General features: G+C 48.9%; 1 protein-coding gene across 3 annotated transcripts; it reads left to right on the top strand.

The window, feature by feature from the left end:
- The first annotated feature begins 9,978 nt into the window (after nt 1-9,978).
- TXN2 (thioredoxin 2) lies at nt 9,979-20,749 on the top strand. Of its 3 annotated transcripts, XM_074375481.1 has the most exons (5): nt 9,979-10,134; nt 10,926-11,188; nt 13,055-13,178; nt 19,838-19,959; nt 20,449-20,749. In XM_074375481.1, exons 2-4 carry the CDS (start codon nt 10,926-10,928, stop codon nt 19,949-19,951), a joined length of 501 nt encoding a protein of 166 aa, XP_074231582.1. In that variant the 5' UTR covers nt 9,979-10,134; the 3' UTR covers nt 19,952-19,959; nt 20,449-20,749. The 3 variants fall into 3 exon arrangements, with proteins under 3 accessions (XP_074231582.1, XP_045376655.2, XP_045376656.2); XM_045520699.2 differs by lacking the exon at nt 20,449-20,749 and having other exon boundaries at nt 19,838-20,422; XM_045520700.2 differs by lacking the exon at nt 20,449-20,749 and having other exon boundaries at nt 10,064-10,088; nt 19,838-20,422.
- Nucleotides 20,750-21,043: the final 294 nt, after the last annotated feature.

Here is a 21,043-nt window from a genome sequence, read left to right as displayed (position 1 = left end):
CACCAGGAATCTGCTCCCTTCTTCCTCTCCCATCAGACATTTTAGTCCCACTGACGAGTGAGCCGTGGGAAAGCGTTTGTACAGAAGATAATCATGGTGGTTTTTCCAAGCCCAAAATCATAGGTGGTTGTTTTCTCACTGGTTCTTACCAGTCCTTGTATCTGTGCAAAACTGGTCGGACGTGGGCTTCCTGGACCCACAGCCCTTTTCTGGGAACAGCCTCTTCCTCTCTTGGCTGGGTTGAAATCCCTCACCCCTGGCCCTGCTGTCTGTCCTCCAGTCATTTGCAGAGTTACAACAAGGAGACTCCAGCAGCCTTAGCCTGTCAGGGAGGAGGTGTTTCCCCCTGGCAATACCTGGCATAATTTGTACAGGGCTGAAACTTCTAGATTAAGGATCTGTCCCTAATCCCAAGGTGCTGGGCTTGCCGTATTTCATGTAGATTACAGGTAAACCCATACTGGGTCCCATCAGTCCACCCTTCCTTTTCCAAAAGCTTTTTAAAAAATCTTTTCATTAGGACCATACTCATGATATCAAACCCTCTTATGCACGTCTCACCTACCCAGTTACCAGAGCCTGGCTGAGCCCCTCGTTCCAGTAAAAGTTTGAGGTGCTGTAACACAGTTTACTGATGCCTAGCTAAGTGACAGCTGCTGCTTGTCCCGTTATCCGCCAGATTGTTAATTCCATCCAGATATCACCAGCCTTATTTGTGTTTAGTAAGATAAGGTTCAGTTCTTGCTTAGCTGATGAGAGACAGGCATTCCCTGGTTTCTTTCCTGTCAATTAATAGTTGGCTTCAAACAGAGAAGTACTTTTTCCTATGAAGACCGTTGCTGCATTTGCTGGAGTCCTATCTAGATCCTCCTGGCAACCCCTACCATCCAGCCTTTTTTGTGACTCCTGGCCCCTGACTGCGTGCTGCCTTGGGCATGCCATCTTTGGGTGCCTGCTGTCTTCCTGCTGTGTTATATAAACTCACATTTCCTACTTCAGTGCCTCACTTCCTTTTCTTGTCAAGTCTAGACAGCCCTCCAGGAGATCTCATTGTTTCCAACCAGAACAAGTTCCTTTTCTAGCCAAGGCCTGACTTCATTCATTCCTTCTTTATTAAAATATTATAAAATTATTTGTACAAAACAGACAAATCAGTGAAAACAGTTTGTTTGTTTTGTACAAAACAGCCCCTGTTCTAAGTAAGACCAAGGTGATTTTAAAAGGGAATCACAAACCAATGGAAAAGATTGTGCGGGACCGTGCAATAAATAATGTTGGACCAACGAGTCAGTAATTTGGGAAAGAAAATAAATCTCATTGTTGGACCCCTTTTTAATGCTATACTTCAAAATTAATTCCAGACGAATTTTTCAAAGCCATGTAGACACTGGCAGTGAAGAGGGGATATTATAATAAAAGAAAGGGCTTTCCAAGTTTAGAGGCAACAGTAATTCCCTGGGGGAAAAGGTTTAACATTTCTAGGTACACCCATCTAGCCTGTACCTAATTAATGTGACTAATGTGACCATTTTAAAGAAAATGGTAAAAATTAAAAGGCAAAACAACATGGGCAAAAATAGTTACGGCAGAATATGATACAACAACTTATTTATTAAAAATAAATATATAAAGAACTGATTGAAATAAATGAAAAAGTGAAGAACAGTTAAGCAAACTACGGTACATTCACCCACTGGAATATTATACAGCCATCAAAAACTAAAAAGTGGTGAAGGACCATGTAATACAAATACACATGTGACACAGTTAAGTGAAAAGAATCAGAATATGAAATTGTAGTTGCAACTGCTTGTAGCTACATAAAAATAGGAAACTACAAGGGAAACTGTGAAAATGAAATATCACAAAGTGTGGTTGTATTAAGTTTGTAGAGGTCTTCCCCCCCACACCCATTTTTCCTCATTTGCCCAAATTTGGGGTAATGCTCTATAGTGAAATAAATACATTTATTTTTAAAAATCGTCTCAGTTTTTGGAATGTAAAACTGCCAGGGGCAAGAGGAGCTGAGAGCCCTTCCCCGAGGGTATGCTCTGCCCCCTCGGTCCAGGTGGTGTCCCTGGTGTCATCCCTTGGCCCCAGTTGGGAAGACACTGCACTGAGTGTCAGGGAAGAAAATATGCTCAGTTTAGAGAAGTGAATTTTAAGTGATGTGAGCTCATCTCCTAGAGTCCTTGGACTGATTGATGCAGCACAACAGAGGAGATGTCTGCAAAGCCTTCCCTCCCAAGTGACAAGAGAATGAAAGATCAAATCCTCGTTGTGTGGAGGTCATCTCCAATCTGTTGATTGGATTGAGCCCAGGATTCCTTTCACCTGATAAAAGTGGGATGTCTCTAAAGTCGGCCTGGAAATCAACCCACCAAGAAATGAATTTGTCTGCTAAGCTATTAATAACATCTAATCATTTATTGAGTATCTGCTACATGCCCACAACTGTGCTGTGGTGATTTTAAAGATATGTCCACAAATTCTTTGATACTTCTTCCCAGAGAGGTGGAGCTTAATTCCCCTCCTGCTGGGTATGGGTTGGACTTAAGTGATTCACTTCTAGCAAATAAAATACAGCAGAAGTGACAGGATGTCATTTTCAAGATTAGGATATAATTATAAAAGACTGTGGCATTCATCCACCAAGAGACTGCTTTCTCCCTCCCTCTCTCAAGTCCCTCCCTCTGGGGGAGGCCACCAGTCATGTTGAAAGGTCATTCAGTATGGCAAGGCCCATGTGGCAAGGAACTAAGACTTACCAACAGCCATGTGAGTGAGCCTGGAAGTGGATCATACCCCATTCCAGCCTTTGGATGACTGCAGTTCTGGCCACCACCTTGAACAGAGCCTCATGAGAGACCCTGAGCCAGGACCACCCAGCTAAGCAGCTCCCTGATCCACAGAAACTTCGAGATAATGCTTGTTGTTTTAAGCTGTTGAACCTGTGAGGGGTGCTATTTGTTACACAGCAATAGATAACTAATACATGCACTAAATGGCATTAATTTAATTATCACCACAACCATTACTCTCCCCATTTTACAGATGAGGAATCTGGGGCTGAAAGTAACTGCATAGCAAGTCAGTGGTGTGGTACTTTGAAAATCACCTCCTTTGAGACATCCTCTAAATATTAAATCATTGAAGCAACCATCTCCTCATCACCATCCCTGTGAGTTTCCTTCATGTGAACCCTGGGTGACAAGAGACCAAACAAGTCCCCAAACTAGAAGTGTGTGGGGTTCCCACAGGAAGGCAGAGGAGTGTTAAAATTACACAAAAGTTACCCTCAAAAAGAGTACCAATTGACTCCATCAAGCCAGTTCCTGTGATCCAGGCAAAGTGGGATGACTCAAGATGAGAAGAAAGCTCTGGAGTCTGGAGGCTCAGCCTTGACAAGACTTCAGCCTCAGGATCCTCAGTTCTCTGACCAGTTACATCACCCCCGAAAGTCAAACTGGATTCTTCCCTAGAAAAGAAACCACAGTCTGCATCGTTTCACTGCAGATGCTTATTTTTTAAACATGGTAAAAATGTGCTGACTGGGGAAAGGTTTTTGTCAGGCTGTAGGCTTTAAAAAAGCATTTAATTCAGTCTGGCATCTCAGACAGAATATTAAATCTGCTACAAAGGGAAGTTGATGGGCAAATATATGAGATGCTTTAGCCCAAGTATTTAATCCAAGTACATCACACAACCAATCCATCATCCCTGAAATGAAAAATAGCAAGCAACAGATGTATTTAAGCAGGAAAGAAAGGACCAACAGACTGTCTTGCTCCTCTCTCGATTCTGCATAAATAAAACGGCTTTGCCTGTTCTTCTGGAGAAAACCCCAAGCTTAGTGTGAATTGCAAAATTTTTCAAAAGTCTGTCACCTGCTTTTTTATTCTCTTTGAGATGTCACCATCTCAGATCAGTCTCTCAAGTCATTCCAAATCAGTATAAATTAATTAGATGCAGAAGAGTCCCACCAACAGAAAAAAAAATCACAATACAATATCAAAATGTTCTCAGTGTGTTGTAATCAGTCACTGTAGTTTAGAAATAAAGCAACTGCGAAATGTATGAGATGAGCCCCTTAACACTAGCCATGTTTAAATTTTAAATAAGTCAGTCTATCAGGAGAAGAAGAGGTGCCCAGAGCCTCTGCTGTGAGGCACTGGGGTAGATTAAAGATGTCCAAAAATTCTACAACAACTCCTATCAAGATGTGAGGCCTGTGTGCCTTCCCCTTGAATCAGGGTGGCCTCAGGACTGTTTTGAACAAAAGAACATGGAGGAAATGATGCCACACCAGTTTCCGGGCACAGGCCCCAGGGGACTAGCAACTTCCACTACACCTCTGGGAACCCAGCCACCAAACTGTGGCAGCCCCAAGGAGAACCCATGTAGAGAGGAATGAAGTGCCTTCCAGCTGATAGCCAGCACAAACTTGCAGCCATGCAGGTGTCCCATCTTGGAAATGGACAGGCCAGCCCCAGATGACCCTCCCCACCTGGAGCAGAGATGAGCTGTCACTGCCAAGCCCTGCCCAAATTTCATATTTGTGAGCAAAATGATTGTTGTTGTCCAAGGCCACTAAGTTTTGGGGTGGTTTGTTACTCAGCAATAGATAAGGGGCATAGGAACCAGGGAGCAAAATATCAAGGTGGATTAGTGAAGGGCAAACTTGTAAGAGCAGGTATAATATCTACATTAGCAATTGTTAATAAATGTATTACAAAAATAATTGCAGAACACACTCATGAAGGAGCTCGTGGTAAAATATAGTACGTACTATGGTATTGAACTGTTTAGTGTACCTACACTGAGGGATCAATTAAAAAGGATAAAGAGATTGTGGGATATATATATTACTATATATATATATATAGTATTCCATTATATATATATATATAATGGAATACTACTCGGCCATAAAAAGGAACAAGATAATGCCATTTGCAACTATAGAATAACTATTCTTTTCAAGTGCATGTGGTACATTCACAAACACAGACCATAGGCTGGGCCATAAAGCAAGCCTCAATAAGTTTCATGATGAAATCCAGGAGAACTTACTATGAGTGCTTTACTTGCATTATCTCTTTTAATCCTTCACAACAACCCTAGGATATTGGTAAATATTACTATTAGTCAAACCTGAAGCACAAAGAAGCAAAGGCTCAGGAAACGAAGTCACTTTTATTCACTGGACCTCACTGTAACTTTTGCCAGCAATACTTTTACAACTGAAGACAAATATACATATCCTCAGACCTAACCCCACCACATCCTTGTAGGTCAGTGGGAAAAATTTAAGACCTGTGGTCAGAAGATCTGCCCTTGCCTCCAAATAGCTGTGTGCCTTTGGTAAGTCAGATGACTTCTTTAAGACTTGATTTGCACATCTGTAAATGGTATCTGAAGTACATACTGTCAGCCCCATCTTACAGATGAGAAAACCAAGCCTTAGATGGATTACATCATACTGCATGTACATGGCAGAGCCAAGATTCAAATCCAGGTCCATCTGACTCCAAAGCCCACGTTTCATCAATCTAGGCTCCACAGATCTAATGCCAGCACACCTGAGACCTGCCTTTCCAGCACAGGTCTGAGATTTGCACCTCAAGGCAAAGCTTATAATAAGACCTAATATTTAAAGGGTACCTTTTCGAAGAGTTTGTACATGTTAAGTTTCACTGAAAGATAATATTAAAGACACAGTAGAGCTAAGTTGTTAAGCATACACCTCCTGGGGCCAGTCTGCCTGGGAGGGTTCCAGCCCTGCCATTTGCTTGATTCATGATCTAGGGTAAGTTATTTATCTTTTCAGGACCTCAGTTTCTCTCATCTATAAAATGTGACAAATAATAGTATTTTGCTTACTGTGAGGATAAAATGAGCTGAAATATGAAAAGTGCGAGAACATTTAGGAGGCACACGGTAAGGACCATAGATGTGCTGGCCATTATTTCGTTATTATGAAAGTTCCTAACCTTCCTATAGAGTAAGCACTGTTAGAGCCTCATACAGAGAAGGAACAAAGCCAGAATGTTTGACCGACTGGCCTGAGGTCACTCAGTGGGTTAGGAGCAGAACTGGTGAAGAAGCATGTGGTCCTGATTCTGGGCCCAGCGCTCATTCTTCCACTTGAGTTGCTCGTGTTCACGGACAGGGACCAGGAGCATACCAAAGGGTGAAGGAGGCGAAGACATCTGGCAAAGAGAAAAGGTCCTTCTTTGCATCCCTTCCCCAGCCTCTCACAGCTGTAGGCTTTGCCCTGCCCAGCAGAATCTGAGCTTCCAGACCTGACCAGGCAGGAGCCTGTGAGGAGCCTCAGCCCAACAGCAGGTGGGATCCAGAATGAGCCCAGCTGCACTGATGCCCCAGCCTGCATGTGTCTGCTGAGGGCACTGGCGGGGTGGGCAAGGGAGGGCGCCAGCATCTGCCCACCTACATCACAGCCACAGCATTCCAGATCTACTCTCCCGAGAGGGAGCAGTTGCCAGTAGAGGAGTTAAGAGTTAAGCTACTGTTCCAGTGTCAAGTCTTCATGTTCAGAAAGGGGTGAGGGGACATTGTGTAATTGCTGGAAACATGACAGAACAGGAATCACTTGAAACCAGCTTCTTGAATTGCAAAACGGAAGTCATGGTTCCAATTGTTCTGCAACAGCATTTTAAAAACACACACAAAAAGCAAAAATTACCATCAAGATGGAGATTGAAAGCAAAGATACTCTAGGAGCAACACTTTTTGAAGGGAAATTCACTATCAGGTTTCCCTGCGCCCCTCTCCATCTCTCTGCATTTTTTTTTAAGGTGCCTCCCCACAGCCATGAAATCTTCGGACACGCAGTCATTGAGACGTGCCCTGCAGACTTGAGGGAGCTGGGATCCTGGGACTGTGTCGAGCTGGTGGCCTGGCCTGCCCTGGAGGAGGCTGGGAGACCCACACTGCCCCAGTGTGAGCACCCGTTTACAGCCACTGCTGAAAACTGTTGAGTGCCCTGCCACCGGCTGCAATCCCCTAGATTTGAGCCCCACATTGCCCTCTGGTGGCCTAGATGGGCTGGCTGGTCCTAGGGGTTAGCAAGGAAGAGGTAGCGATCTAGTCATATCAGATCCTTGCTAGGGATAGTGCATCACCTTTAAACTTCCACCTCCTACTATCTGAGTGACTCTGGACAAGCTACTTAACCACGATGTGTCTCAGTTTCCCTATCTGTAAGATGGGCGCTGTAACAGTAATAACCTTATACGGTTGCAGGATTAAATGAGTTAATTCATGTAGGGTGTTTTAGAAGTGTCAGGTGTTTAGTAACTTCAGTATATCAGTAGCTTTCAAACCTTTTGACCATGATCCACAGCAAGAAAGACATTCTATATCACAGCCTAGGACATACAGATATACAGACATAACACCAACAAATATTTCACAAAATAATACTTATACAACCTACTCTATATAACATTTTCAGTTCTGATTTTTTAAGCTGATCATAACCCACTAAATCGATTTCACACACCCACTGGTTGCTCACATCCTGCGGTCAGAAAAACACTGCCATAAATATCAGTAAGTGGTAGCAGGAGCTTTATCCAAGCTCAGGCCACCAGCCCTGGCTTCCTTCCCCTCCCCTCACACCTGTGCCCTGAGCCGGCCTTGTCGCTGCGCCAGAGCCAGACAAGAGCAGCCGGCTGGGCAGACGAGCCACCAGAGAGCCGAGGAACCCCTTTGTAGCCTTTTGCTCCCTGCAGGTGGGAAGGGGACGCCTTCATTCAGCAGGCACTAATGATGTGCCAGGCCTTGTGCTCCGTCCTTCCTGCAACCTCACAGCCTTCTATAAGGAAGGCACCATCCTTCCCAGTCCTCAGCTGAGAAGCCTGAGGTCAACAGAGGTGAAGTGACTATGGAAAAAGGATAAACCTGACTGGTCCTCCTTTGGAACTTGAAGTGTGAATTAATCAGGGGATTGGCCTTCCACAGAAAACACTGTGGAAATGCTAAATAGGATTAATCAGTCTCTGGACAAGAAAGTGCTAGAGACAAAGAAAAACAGAAATGAAAACAAGCAGGGTGGGAACCCCCCCACCTCCGCTGCCGCCAGATGGCATCTGGCATTAGCAGGAACAGCTGCACCGAGGGATGCTGACCTCGGGAGAGCCAGGAGGATCACCACTGTTGGTTCCAGTCCTCAGCAGGGACAGAGGCAAAAGTAAGGGATCAGACAGGGTGGAGGAGACCATGCCTGCCCAAGCCCTCCCCGGTCTCCTGCCTGCGGTGGACAAGGGACTCTCCTTAGTGGAAGGCTGACACAGCTGCTGCTGGCCAGGGATGTGGGCCTGTTCCAAGGAGTCCCTCACCCCATCCCAGGAGACAGTCCCTGTACAGCTGTAGCTGTGGCCCTGTCTGCCTGAGAAGTGAGGGCATGAACCTGCCAATTGGACAGAGGACAAATGACAGCATGATATGGCTGAGATGAGCTGCAGGAAAACATGGCAATAATTTTGGAAGCGCACAATGGGTCCACATAATGTGGTGGGGGAAACAAGATCTGAAGTCAAAAATACAATTTGGGTCCCAGCTCTTTGTTCGTGGGACAAGTAATCACTGAGCACCTACTACAATGTACCAAGCCCTAAAGTAAGCAATGGAGAGACAAAGATCCCCAGGTGCTGACAGCAAAGAGTGAGGAATAAAGAAACAGCAATACAGAGTACTGAGCGTGGTGACCCATAGATGCACAGGGGCTGTGGAAGCTCAGAGGAGGGAATCTGCTCCCACCAAGGAGGATCAGGTGTCCCCAGAGATGATGCCTCATCAGGTATCTGGTAGCATTTTTCTGAGATGGACAGTAGAAGGGAAAGCCTTCCAGTTATAGGGAGTAGCAACTACAAAGTGCAGAGGTGGGAGAGACATTTGAGCAAACTATGAAACTCTGATTCTCACTGGCTGGCATGCAGGTTCAAATGGAGGTTTGGAGACATACAAAAGCTACAAATCCCTACTCTCAGGAGGCATATGGTCTAGTGGAAGAGACAGACACTGTGCAATGTGTTATGAAATAGTTATGGACAAAGCACTAGAGAGAAGGAGGCAATGAATGCTGCTCAAAGAGGTGATGAGTAGGTGCTCTACCAAATGGGACAGAAAAAAGCATTTCAAATTAAGCAAACGCAAGGAGGAGGGAAAAGGCATCTATGTATTCACAGAACTGTATCAGGTCATGAGTGGCTGTAAGGTAAGGTACAGGGTGCAGAGAGACACCAGCCTGAGACACACAGGTGCCTAGACACCCGTCCATGACAGTGACAAGAGGTGTGAAAGGAAGGCCCAGGCCCAAGAAGATGCTTAAGTAACCACACTTTACCTGGGGCCTCAAAGGCAGGCCCTCCATGTATCACCACTATATCTTGTCTGGGCCTAGTTGCCAAGTAACTCCAGAGACAGGCTTGAGAGGTCTGGATGCAGGACAAGCCCAGCCTCTCATGTCACGTATTGGGAAACTGAAGACCCCAGGGGCAGGGTGACTTGCTCGAAACCACGAGGTTATAGAGTCGCACGTGAGAGACAAAGTCCACAAAGCGCCCTCTTGACTCCCAAACAGAGTCTTTTGCTCCGAGCAGCACTACACCTCTCAGGAGCTTAGCTTCCTCATTTGTAAATAAAGGAAAAAACTTTCACCAACTCTAGAAGTTCGAAGACAGTGAGAGAGGAGTGGGCGATGCTGCTTGACCTATAAGGCAGCAAGACTTTGCAAACTTTGGAACCACACCACCTTCTCGCCCTTTTCTTCTGCTTGTACTTCCCTAGCGGCCCCGCCTCCCTCTCCTCCTCTTCCCGACCCTCCTCGGGAGCCCGCTTACCTCTTCCGGTCCCTCCTCCAAGGACCCGCCCCTCTTCCGGTCACTCCCCGAAGGGCCCGCCCCTCTTCCGGCCTCTCCTACTCCGAGCACTTCTCTTCCGGTCCCTAACTGAGGCTCCGCCTCGCCTCCCCTCAAGTTGCCGAGACTTGCTCCAGGTTGCCTTCCCCGGAAGTGACGCAAAGACCCGCCCCCAGGAAGTGACGGAAGAAGTCCCCTTGACCGGTGGGTAGGGCCGAGCTCTGCATCCCTCCACTCTCGCTGCAGGGAGGTAGGAGGGCCGTGGGGGTGGCTCGAGGTGGTGTCGCGGCTGAGGCACTCTGCGGGCGCATTCTAGTGCGGGCCGGCGGCCGAGCGGGTGGAGGCCCCGGGCGGGGGGAACCTGCCATCCGAGGAGCCAGGGTCTCTGGTGGCGTCCAGTTCCCCACTTCCCTCTGTACACACGTCCCTTCTTTTTTAGTTCCCCCCAACACTCCTGCTCCCCTACCTCTTCGTTCCTCGAATTCTTGCGGCTCCTCTTTCCTGATCCTTTGACAACCCCTCTTTATCCTTACTGTCCCGTTAAAACACTATTTAAAAGAGTAATCTATAGAAGGGCTTTTCAGACCGCCGTGGGTTACATTGTTGACCCTCATTTAATACTTGGTCTATTTTGGGCATGTCACAGTTTACCTGAGCCTCAGGGTCCTCGGAGTCATAATATGAGCAGTAGTATTATAGAACCTTCCTCAGGGTTGATCTAGGACTACTGTAAGGTAAGACACCTGGCTCTTAGCAGGTGCTCTGTAAATTTTAGTTGCTCCCTCCCTTCATTCTGTTGTAATTACACCAATATTTTGATTTTTTGGTTGTTGATCCAGTTTTCCTGTCCTGGTTTGTGATTCCTTCTTCCCTTTGATTCTCATTCTTTGCTCACCTTTACTCCAGAAATCTTATATATTCCTGGCATTTTGCTTTTGGCTCTGTAACTCCAGCCCCCCAGTACGCCCACATACCTTTCCTTTTCTGGTGTGTTGACTTCCTGTTGTCTGTCCCCACTCTTTCTGCCTCTTCCTCTCACAGATGGCTCAGCGACTTCTCCTGAGGAGGTTCCTGGCCTCGGTAATCTCCAGGAAGCCTTCTCAGGGTCAGTGGGCCCCCCTCACCTCCAGGGCCCTGCAGACCCCACAGCACAGTCCTAGTAACCTGACAGTAACACCCAGCCAAGCCCGGTCAATAAACACCACAAGAGTCTGTACAACAACCTTTAACATCCAGGATGGACCTGACTTTCAAGACCGAGTTGTCAACAGTGAGACGCCAGTGGTTGTGGATTTCCATGCACAGTGAGTCCTGGGGGTCAGCTGAAAACTAGGGTGTCACTTGTTCAGGTGCCTGCTATGCCTCAGTACTACATTTGATGCTTTTCATACGTAGATACAAAGGTTGACAAGACCCAGTCCTTGCTCTCAAAGATTAAGCGTAGGCTGGTAGGAGACAGCTAGTAAATAGTCTTCAAAGCTCACTGTGATTAGTGCTGGGAGACACATATGTTCTGTATCTCACTGCCCAGATGGGTCAGAGTCATCTTCAGCTTGGACCAAAACAGGAAAAATATGACTGTACCATCATCTGGTTTGTTGTGTATACCAGTTCCCGGCCCTGCAGACAGTTGATTTTATTTTAACATCTTGCCACCCAAACTGAGAAGGGATAGCAAAAGTTATCAGTGCTGCCACAGTGGTGCCCAAGCATGCAGGGGATGAGCAAGCGTTTCTTCACAGTGCTGTATGGGTTTGTTTTAGGGATTTTGTTGTTGTTGTTGTTTTGTTTTGTTTTAGGGATATTTAAATGCCTGTGGCCTTCTGATTGTTGGCCTGGCCTTCTTCATTTCCAGACCTTTGGGGCCTGGCTAGACACCTGGTTCCAAAAATACTGGACAGAGCCCTCAGAATGAAGCATCCTGAAAGGAGGCAGTGCAGCCTGAGTTAGAAGTTAGAAGGCCTTCTGGGCAAACCACTGACAGATTCTTTTGTTTTCTTTCTTGTTCTTTCTCTGACTCACTGTGTTGCCTTGGCTGCCTGGGGCAGGCCGTATGATGTCCTTGTGCCTCCCTTTCTTCACTGATAGGAGATAAGTTCTTGCAGACTGGGTTTTGGGGTGTTGTGAGTTTATTAATTGAAATCTCTGAATGCAAAGGGTTTTAAAGGCTAAAATAAAATAGGAGTCACCAGGGGTTCGTGGAAGGTGGAGCTGTCCTGCCCTCCTGTCTGGTGAGCACACCAGAGAGGGCTTCCAAGATGAGTGATAAGTGGGGTGATGCCTCATCGTCTTCCCCAGCAAGGAAGCAGAGGGTGAGTGTATTCATTCAGTGCCAGGCACTGTCCTTAGTGCCACATATTTATGGATGACAGCCTAGACTCACCACCTAGAGGGGACACCTGTGTTCAGTGCAGTGATGACAGTTGACACAGGACTTGGGGAATCACAGAGTAACCGGTGGCTAAAAGAAGACACTTGGAACCCAAATTCAGCTGCAGTCCCAGCTTTGCTTCTTACTCTGTGACCTTGCTCAAGTCTCGTGACTTGTACGGGCCTCAGTTTCTTAGGAAGATGTTTGCTTTCCCTTTACAGAGCTGAGGGTTCTGTGTAGTAAAAGCTGTGGGGGTCCTACAGCAGTGACGGGCATGTTGCAGACACTCCCTAGCCATTGGTTGCCACTCCCTTTAGTTCTGGTTTCATGAGGTGTTTGGAGTAACTCTGCAGCTTACGCAACACGTTTGTCCACGTTGCCTTAGTTGATTTCTCATCGCAGCTCTAAGCTAGAGTCTCTCTTTCACATGAGGAAACTGAGGCTCCAGAGCACTTAGCTGGTTGGTGAGGAGCCTCTATTTGAACCCAAACCTTTTAACTTCAAATCCCATATTCATCTGTATGACAGTGTATTTCTTTTAGACATAGTGAAATAACATTTCTAACAGTCTTAGGATGAGGCCTGTGTTTAGAAGTCTAGGACCTGTGAAAATTCCCCAGTAGCAGAGTATCCTGACATTAACTAGCATGTCAGCATTCATTAATATTCAGACACTATAAGCAGAGGTAATGAGGGCAGAAGGTCCCTCAAAAGACACGGGGCAAGGGAAGGTCCTGGGAAACCATAGACTGATTGGTGAGGGCTTTTGTGACGAGATGCTTCTTTCTCCCTTTGCGAGGTGGTGTGGTCCCTGCAAGATCCTGGGGCCAAGGCTAGAGAAGGCGGTGGCCAAGCAGCATGGGAAGGTGGTGATGGCCAAGGTGGATATTGACGACCACACGGACCTCGCCATCGAGTATGAGGTACGGGTTGGCAGGGATTGGTACAGGACAGCTGGTGCGGGAAATGTCTTGGAGACCACCAGGGAGTTGGTAAGGGGGTGTCTTGATTTTTTCTAGAGATCTCAAGAATTCAGAGCTCTTTGCAAAAGTGACTCCATTGATCCTCTGAGTCACCTGTCTCTCTTCACCACCTTTAGGAAGTGGGATGTGCGACCCAAAACACCAGGTTGTTCTCTGAGTCTCAGGAAACTGATGCTTTCCTTCATTGGTGGATTCATCCATCCATTTGTGAGCCAGACATGCATGATTCTGGCACAGATAAGATGAGCTTGTCCCTGGCGGGGCAGGGTGGGGCGTAGAGGGGACAAGGATGTGTCACATTAGAGGGACCCTCTGGGCAGAGCCACAAAGGATGCACCAAGAAGACAGAAGGGTTGAGAGCACAGCAAACCCAAAGACATGAGGTGGTCTCCTGTGTTTGACTGGCTCGTGCGTTCCTTCAACGGACATGTATTCAGAGTTCCTTAAATGCCAGGGCTGTTACTTGGTGCTGCGGAGATGGCAGTGAACAAAACTGACAAAATCCCTGCCTTCATGGAGCCTACGTGCTAGTATTTTAGGTTGGGTGTCAACAAACTTCTTCTCCAAAGGTCAAGGTGGTACGTATTTGAGGCTTTGCAGAACATTGGTCTCTGGTGCACTCACCTGTCTCGTAGCACTAGAGCAGCCATAGACAGCACTTGAACAAATGGGCGTGGCTGTGGGCCAGTAAAACTTCATTTCTAGAAACAGGCAGCAGGTTGGGTTTGGCTTATGGGCTACAGTTCGCTGATCCCTGTTTTAGATAATAAGTGCTGTGGAAGAGGACAAATCTGGAAGACAGGTGGGAGTGCTGGGCACGGGGCTGGGGCAGTTTCATTTTTCAAAGGGTGGGCTAGGGAAGGTCTCGCTGAGAAGCTGACATCTGAGCAAAGATCTGGAGGGAGTAAGGAATGAACAATGCAGCTCCTTGGAAGAGCGATTCAGGCAGAGCAGACATCATGTGCAAAGGCCCTGAGGTCAGGGTCGCACACATTTGCTCACAGAACATCAGTGCCTGTGTGCCTGAAGCAGAGCGCCCTGGAGGAAGAGGAGCAGGAGACGTGTGGGATGTGGGGCTTCTTCCTCTGGGCCTTGGAGATCACTGTAGCTGAAGAAAGGGGAGAGGTCCATTGTGGCTGGAAGGCCAGAGTGAAGGGTCAAGCAAGGAGTGAGAGGACAGGCAGCAGGGAAAGCCGACTGCGGCCACATTGGAAGGGGCCTGGATAGCCATGCTGAGGACAGCGTTATTACAGAGCTGAGGTCACACCTGGTGGCCTGTGAAACAAATCTAGCTCACTGACATGACTGGTCTGGCCCTCGAAGTGTCTTTTTAAAATGCTGAACTGGATGCTGATATTTAAAACTCAGAAGATTGCACGTGAAAATCCGGGTTTCTGGTTCTCTTAAAATAAATAAGATATCTGAATCTGACTAGGGTGAACCTTCACCCCGCCCTGGTAATAAGTGACTAAAAGAGGTGGCCTCTGTCTTTCTCCAAGTTTGGAAGTCCAGGCTCAACCCTCTCTAGGCCAGGTCAAACAGAGATGCCCATCCTGCAGCTGGTCCGCTTGGCAGGAAATGGGCAGAAGTGAGAACAGGCTGGCTGCCCTGGAGCTGGGCTGGGAGCACTTGCCCAAAGGAAACCAGGCTCCCTGACCAGAGGCCAAGGAGATCAGTGCTGGGCAGGCAGAGCCGCTGATGACGACTGCAGGCGGTTGAGGGGATATTACTGAAGTTAGACTGTCCATGGGACTGGTTGATGGGGGCTGCTCACGAGCTTAAGAGAAGGAATGAATCATTTGTTTTCTTTAAAAGCTCTTCCACTGATTGCTCAGTCAAGGGGGCACTTCTCTGACCATTTAGAGGCCGCTAGCTTTCACTGCTTGTCCATCCCTCCCCTAGAGGCCCGCAGCAGCTGTGGGAGTGAACATGTGGCTCCCTGGTGTGCTCTGAGAGCCGGAGCTGCTGGGCGTCCCCCAGGTGGCGAGCAGACTCCCTCCTGGCATCGCCTGATGCCACAGCTTCAGCCTCAGCCACTGGGCCTTGAGCAGACACGTCCTGAGCCCCTCTGTGTACCAGGAACTGTGGTGACCGTAAGGATGCAAGAGAGAATAACCCAGTTCCCCAGCTGTGGTCACACGAGGAGGGGTGGGGTGAGGATTTCCAAAACCACCCCTGCTGCATTCCAGGGAGCCTGCATTCCAGGTGACATAGGGCCAAGCTCTGAAGTCCTACGGTTAAGCCTGGAGTGTGTGTGGTGAGGGGGCAGGGTCCTCCTGTAGGATCTTCTCCATCTGTCCACTTTCCAGATAGTATACAGGTCATATGGAGAGACTTCAAGGCTGCGGGGCCCGGCCTCTGGGTTGGCCAAGCCCCGGCTGACATCTTCGCAGAGCTTAGGAAGCTCCGGCGGGGATTATTCCTGACCCCACCCCCACCCCTTCCCTTCCTTCTTCACACCTGTTCTTTTGGAAGAGAGCCTGCAGAAGTTTCAGCCAAGAGGTCCATGGTACCTTCTGGGACAGCTTCCTCCAAAGCCTGAAGTCCTTTCCCAAAAGGTGGATGCACTTGGAGAAACTGCCTTAAATTATATTCAGGGCATTAGGTGCTTCTCCCCAAGCTCTCCTGCCACCCCTGGTGCCCAGCACGCACCCTTGGGATGAGCCTCCTTCCTCACACACATTCCTTCCCCTCCCACCACTCTTTATGCTCCAAACGACTGTCCACCCTAGAATTTCACTGTTTCCCAGAGGAGGGAAGGGAAAGTCACTCAGGGGATTGGGGTGCCCCCCAAACGCACACTTGCCTTGGCCCCATGGAGGGAAGAGTCTGCCCTCTCATCTTGGGTTCCCGCTGAGTGGCTGGGCGTTCCCTAGTCCTTCAGACCTTGAGGGGAAAGAGTGGATCAGGGTGTGGACCCTTGACCCTTAATACTTTGCTCTGGGGCTTCTGCTCCTGACCTCACACTCGGAGTTTTATCCTTTTCTTGTCTTACAGAGAATCCCCTTTAAAAAGCATTATAAAAACCACCAAAAAGCAATAATTTTACCATCCAAACAAATCACTGTGAACATTTGGGGTACCTTGTTTGGGTTTTTTACTTGAATTTTTTTAATGGTCCGTATCACTTTATAGACAGTTCATTGAATAGTATTTCAATATTATTGAAACGATGTGTAGCTGGGATGCACTGTACTACAGTCATTACCATATTCCCCCAATTTTGAAAGTCTTCTAAATCAGCCCTTTCAGACATGACTGTGACCTGGGATATAGTTAAAAAGTAGGTTTTGATTCAGTGGGTTCAGGAAGGGTCTGAGATTCTGTATTTCTGTCAAGTTTTCAGGTGATGCCACTGGTGGGAGTCCAGGACCAAACATCAAGGAGCTAAAGTTCTGACTCTCTGGGCTGGCCTTCTAGGGGAGGTGCTGCTCGCTCTTTTTTTTTTTAATGTTTTAATTTTTAGGAGGAGGGTAACTGGTTTAGTCACTTATTTCTTAATGGAGGTGCTGGGGATTGAACCCAGGACCTCATGCATGCTAGGCAAGCACTCTACCACTGAGCTGCACCCACCAGCAGAGGTGCTGCTCTCTTTAGAACCCCTCTCACCGGCCATCTCAGCACAGGCTGCCTGTCAGCAAGTAGGTTCACTCTTGGAGGTGAACATTTTATGGGTTTGGACAAAAGTGTAACGACATGTATCCACCATTACAGTATCGTACAGAATAGTTTGCCCATCCTCAAAATCCCCTGTGCGCCGCCGCTTCCTCCCTCCTCCCCCTGGACTCCTGGCAACCACTGATCTTCTTAGTGTCTCCGTAATTCTGCCGTCTCCAGAATCATATAGTTGGATTTGGTTTTTTCAGTAATAGTTTCTCCAAGGATCGTCCTGTATCCAAAAGCTCTACAAAGCATTTGGCCTTTCTCATTTGAAGCATGAAGTCCTTTTAATGCTTCCTGACATGTCCTTCCTTGCCCTGCTGGGACTCAGTATTTATCTCCAGTTCCTTGCTCTTGGGCAGAGGTACAGCGTAGTTTGATGTCATGACAGTGAAGTCAAACAGATCTTGTTTCAAATCCCAGTTCTACCACTTAATCATTCACCCTCTGAGCCTCAGTCTTCTCATCTCTAAAATGAGCCCACCTGGAGGTGGGGATGTATGAGAGAGCACATGCAAATGGCCTGTATTCTCCCTGACACTTAAAAAGCACCAGTATGTGGCAGCTGGGGTGACAGTGACCTTTTCCTTTGTGTTAGTGCTGCAGTTAGCCAAGGGGGAGGTCACCAGTCTCCTGTGACACCGAGTGCTGTGCCTGCCCCTTGGTAGATCCTTAGCAGTTCACAAATGGAGGAAATGGGGGTGAGATGGGATATAGTTACTGAGCTCAGTGGCAGTGTGGGCGGGTGGGCAGCAGGTTGGTGAGAAGAGAACGAACACACACACACACACACACTCACACTCACACCCCTGGAGATCAGCACATCTCCGGCCCCTCTGTTCCCTCAGTGGCACCAGAGTTGAGAGGCAAGCTGAATTCTTGCTCCACCTCAGCCCCCTTACACTTACATCGCTGTTCCAGAAGAACGTGCCAGGGACCTATGTACTTCCATTTAAGGCAGTGTTTACAAGCACCAGTCCCTCCTGATTTGTGAGCCAAACTCAGGATCAGTAAAGCCACATCCTCCTCCTTGTGGGGGAGGAAAGTCCAATCACAGCCCAGGTATCCCTGCGGTGTCCTGGGAGAGCCAGCTTCTGGCAAACCTATGGCTGTGTGTGTGTGTGTGTGTGTGTGTGTGTGTGTGTGTGTGTGTGTGTGTGTGTGTGTGTGTGTGTGTGTGTCTAGGCTCAAACTTCAAAGAACACCCTTGATCGGTAGTGACTAGACTTTGATTGACATCCAGCTCTTATTTCAGCACAGGAGAGCATGGCGTCCACTAAGTGCGAAGTTAACAGTTGCTGCCTGAGCCTTGTGCCTGGATTGAGAGTTGCCAGATGTGAGGCCGCTGCCTCCACCGCCCACTAGAGGGCGCAAAAGACAAAGCAGCCCAGGCCCGGGTTGGGCCTGGAGACCAGGCGGCCACGTACTGGGCCCTTGCACTTCATGCCACCACCCATGCCAGGGTCAGGAATGACAAGGACAGGAGCCAGTGATGGGGCCACGAGCAGGGACACACGTGGTCAGTCCACCACCAGGTGGGTCTGCCTACACACTGCCTCTGGGCAGTGTGTCAGCTGCCACCCACAGCAGCCCCAGGACAGTCCTTGAAGGGGCCTGAAGGCACTAACCTCTTACCTGCTGTGTTTGTCCCCAAAGCCCATTAGGAGAGGGGTACACCGTGAGTGGCAGTGGCATCTGAGACGTGAGAGAGGTCAGGCCTGTGCTTCTGTTTTGTAACCCATATGTATAATTCGAACATTTTAAATCTTAAATCTGGCTTCCCAGGATGAGTCAGGGGCAGGACATCTCTCAGGATGTGTGAAGACCTGGTATGTTTGTGGAAATTGCTGTTGTTACTTTGTAGTTAACTGGTGTGTAAGAAAAAAGTCTGTGCTTATCTTGTTCTGTTTATATGGTTTTTTTCAAATGCCCCCGAGTGCCAGGCGGGGAGCCCAGGCAGCAGAAAATGCGATGTCAGAGCAGGTCTGGGGCTTCATTTACATGCCGTGTAATCTCTACATGTCCCCTGAGGGAGCTTGAGAAAATGCTTCACAGGCCAAGAATGTCCGACGGCCCTAATAAATCAGCGTCATGTTGCACAGGCTGAGCCCCTCCTCCCACCCTGCCCGGGCCGAGTCCGTTTATTTCTGGGCCCTGTTCACCAGGAGCCCCAGTGGGGCCTTGGGTCCGACTTCCGTGATGTGCCCTCTGTAGCCTCTGTTTGCTGGGCACTCACTCTGTGCCAGGCGCTGTGCTGAGACCCTGCGTAGATCATCTCGCTCGGCACCCATGCCCTCTAATATTAAGTCCCCGTGGTATCTCCATTTGGTGATGAGAACACCGAGACTTGGCGTAATGAAGTGGCTTGCCCAGAGCGGCCCAAGATTGGGTCATTCGGCCCCAGAATTTTGACCACTTAGCTTTAAATACGAATCTTTAATCCTTGTCCTAAACCCTCACAATAGAGACTGTCATCCCCATCTCACAGAACGGGGCACCGAGGCTCCGAAGGTGGTGTGACCCGGCCCAGGCCCCCAGCTAGTGGGCGACAGGGTCAGGATTCAGACTCCCATCTCCCAGTCCCCACTGTGGCAGGCCGCCCCCCAGGGAGGCTCTCTTAGCCCCTCAGCTCCTCCCCACCCCCAGCCCTGGCCTGCAGCTGCATGGGTTATTTTCATCTCTCCTGTCATTCCAGCCAAACCACTGGGACAGTGAGTCAGTCATGCGGTTGGGGGAGGAAGGGTACTGCTGGGAGCCCACAATGGAAAAGTTTCTCCAGTGGGTGGGCCTCCAGGCCCTGCTGTACCCCTGCCCGAAGAGAAGGGGCCCCACCCATGGCTTTGGGCAATCACTGCCCTGCAGAAGCCACCAGCTCCTCAAAGGCTTGGGATGAATGGTCACCTCCAAGTGACTCAGCCACCTTTGTCCCCTCCACCTAGGTGTCAGCGGTGCCCACCGTGCTGGCCATCAAGAATGGGGACGTGGTGGACAAGTTTGTGGGCATCAAGGATGAAGACCAGCTAGAGGCCTTCCTAAAGAAGCTGATTGGCTGACAAGCAGGGAAGCATCCTGACTGCCCTTGACCGCCTGGGCCCCATGGTCCTGGGGGGACCCCGATAGAACTCACAGCCCTTCTGTGCCATCCCTTTCTGCCTCCTCCCTTCTGTCTGGCCCCATGGGCCTGTGCTTTGGAGACCAGGCCACCAAACGTGGGAGCCACACGTGCTCCCAACCCAGCTGACTGCGAGGGTGGCTGCCCGAGGAGTGGTTCTGCTGCTGAGCTGGGACAGCCGTCTTCCCACCCGCTCTCTTTGTCTGCTCCTCCTAGGGCTTGTCACCCATCTCCCAGGATGCTTGGACAGAACCCTGGGGCCAGCCCGCGGTGACAGCTTAGTCCTTGTCCCCCGGTCCCTTGTAATCTGAACCCCGGTGCCTGGCTCATCTGCCTCCTACATCTTTCTTTCCTGCTGCTGTTTTGTAAAAAGAAAAAGAAGGAAAAAAGAAACCCAAACAAGTGAGAGTAATATGTAATTCTCTCATTTTTTGTAGGTCTGTAATAAAGAACTTTATGTGATCCCTTCTACCTCCCGTGGTGAAGAACAGACCCTGGGCCCTGCACCTAATTACCCTGTATCCACCTTCACCCCCCCACCCCGCAAAGAGCCACGTCCCCCTTTCCTCCCAGGCACAAGGGCAGCAGACATGTTTTGGGCTGGGGGCATCCTCACACCCTTGACTCTGGAAGGCCCAAGACCCTACCCTCCCTCACCTTTAGCTGGCCCTTTGGTTCTCTGAGCAGGAGGCTTCACTGTGAAAAAAACTGGACCAATAAAACTAGGGCTTGTGCTGTGGACAGCTTCCGTTCTGTCTGGGCTCTGGGAGCACTTGTGACCACTTCCCAGGCTGGGCTGCTGTCCCTGTTTCCTCCTCTGACTCTGCCACCCTCTTGCCCTTGACCAGCCCTTCCAGTTACTAATACTGTTGTCAGTGGTGGCCCATGTTCTGGGGACGCCTTTATGTACAAGTAAGGCAGAGGGGTGTTTGTTGTCCCCATTATGCAGATGAGTACACTGAGGTTCACAGGGCACAGAGCCCAGGGTTCTGCCCAGACGTGGTTGCCTCTGAAGCCTGGGCTCTTCACAGCT

This window comes from Camelus bactrianus, chromosome 12 (genome assembly GCF_048773025.1).
Source record: "Camelus bactrianus isolate YW-2024 breed Bactrian camel chromosome 12, ASM4877302v1, whole genome shotgun sequence".
In the NCBI taxonomy this organism is placed as follows: domain Eukaryota; kingdom Metazoa; phylum Chordata; class Mammalia; order Artiodactyla; family Camelidae; genus Camelus; species Camelus bactrianus.
Note: the sequence above shows the minus strand (reverse complement) of the source record. Positions and strands in the feature narration are given on the sequence as shown.

What these genes read in the sequence shown, in the direction of transcription:
- TXN2 (XM_074375481.1), top strand. Translation starts at nt 10,926, where the DNA reads ATGGCTCAGCGACTTCTCCTGAGGAGGTTCCTGGCCTCGGTAATCTCC. An exon ending in GTTGTGGATTTCCATGCACA is followed by an intron (nt 11,189 to 13,054) that starts GTGAGTCCTGGG and finishes TCCCTTTGCGAG; the next exon opens with GTGGTGTGGTCCCTGCAAGA. An exon ending in ACCTCGCCATCGAGTATGAG is followed by an intron (nt 13,179 to 19,837) that starts GTACGGGTTGGC and finishes CCCTCCACCTAG; the next exon opens with GTGTCAGCGGTGCCCACCGT.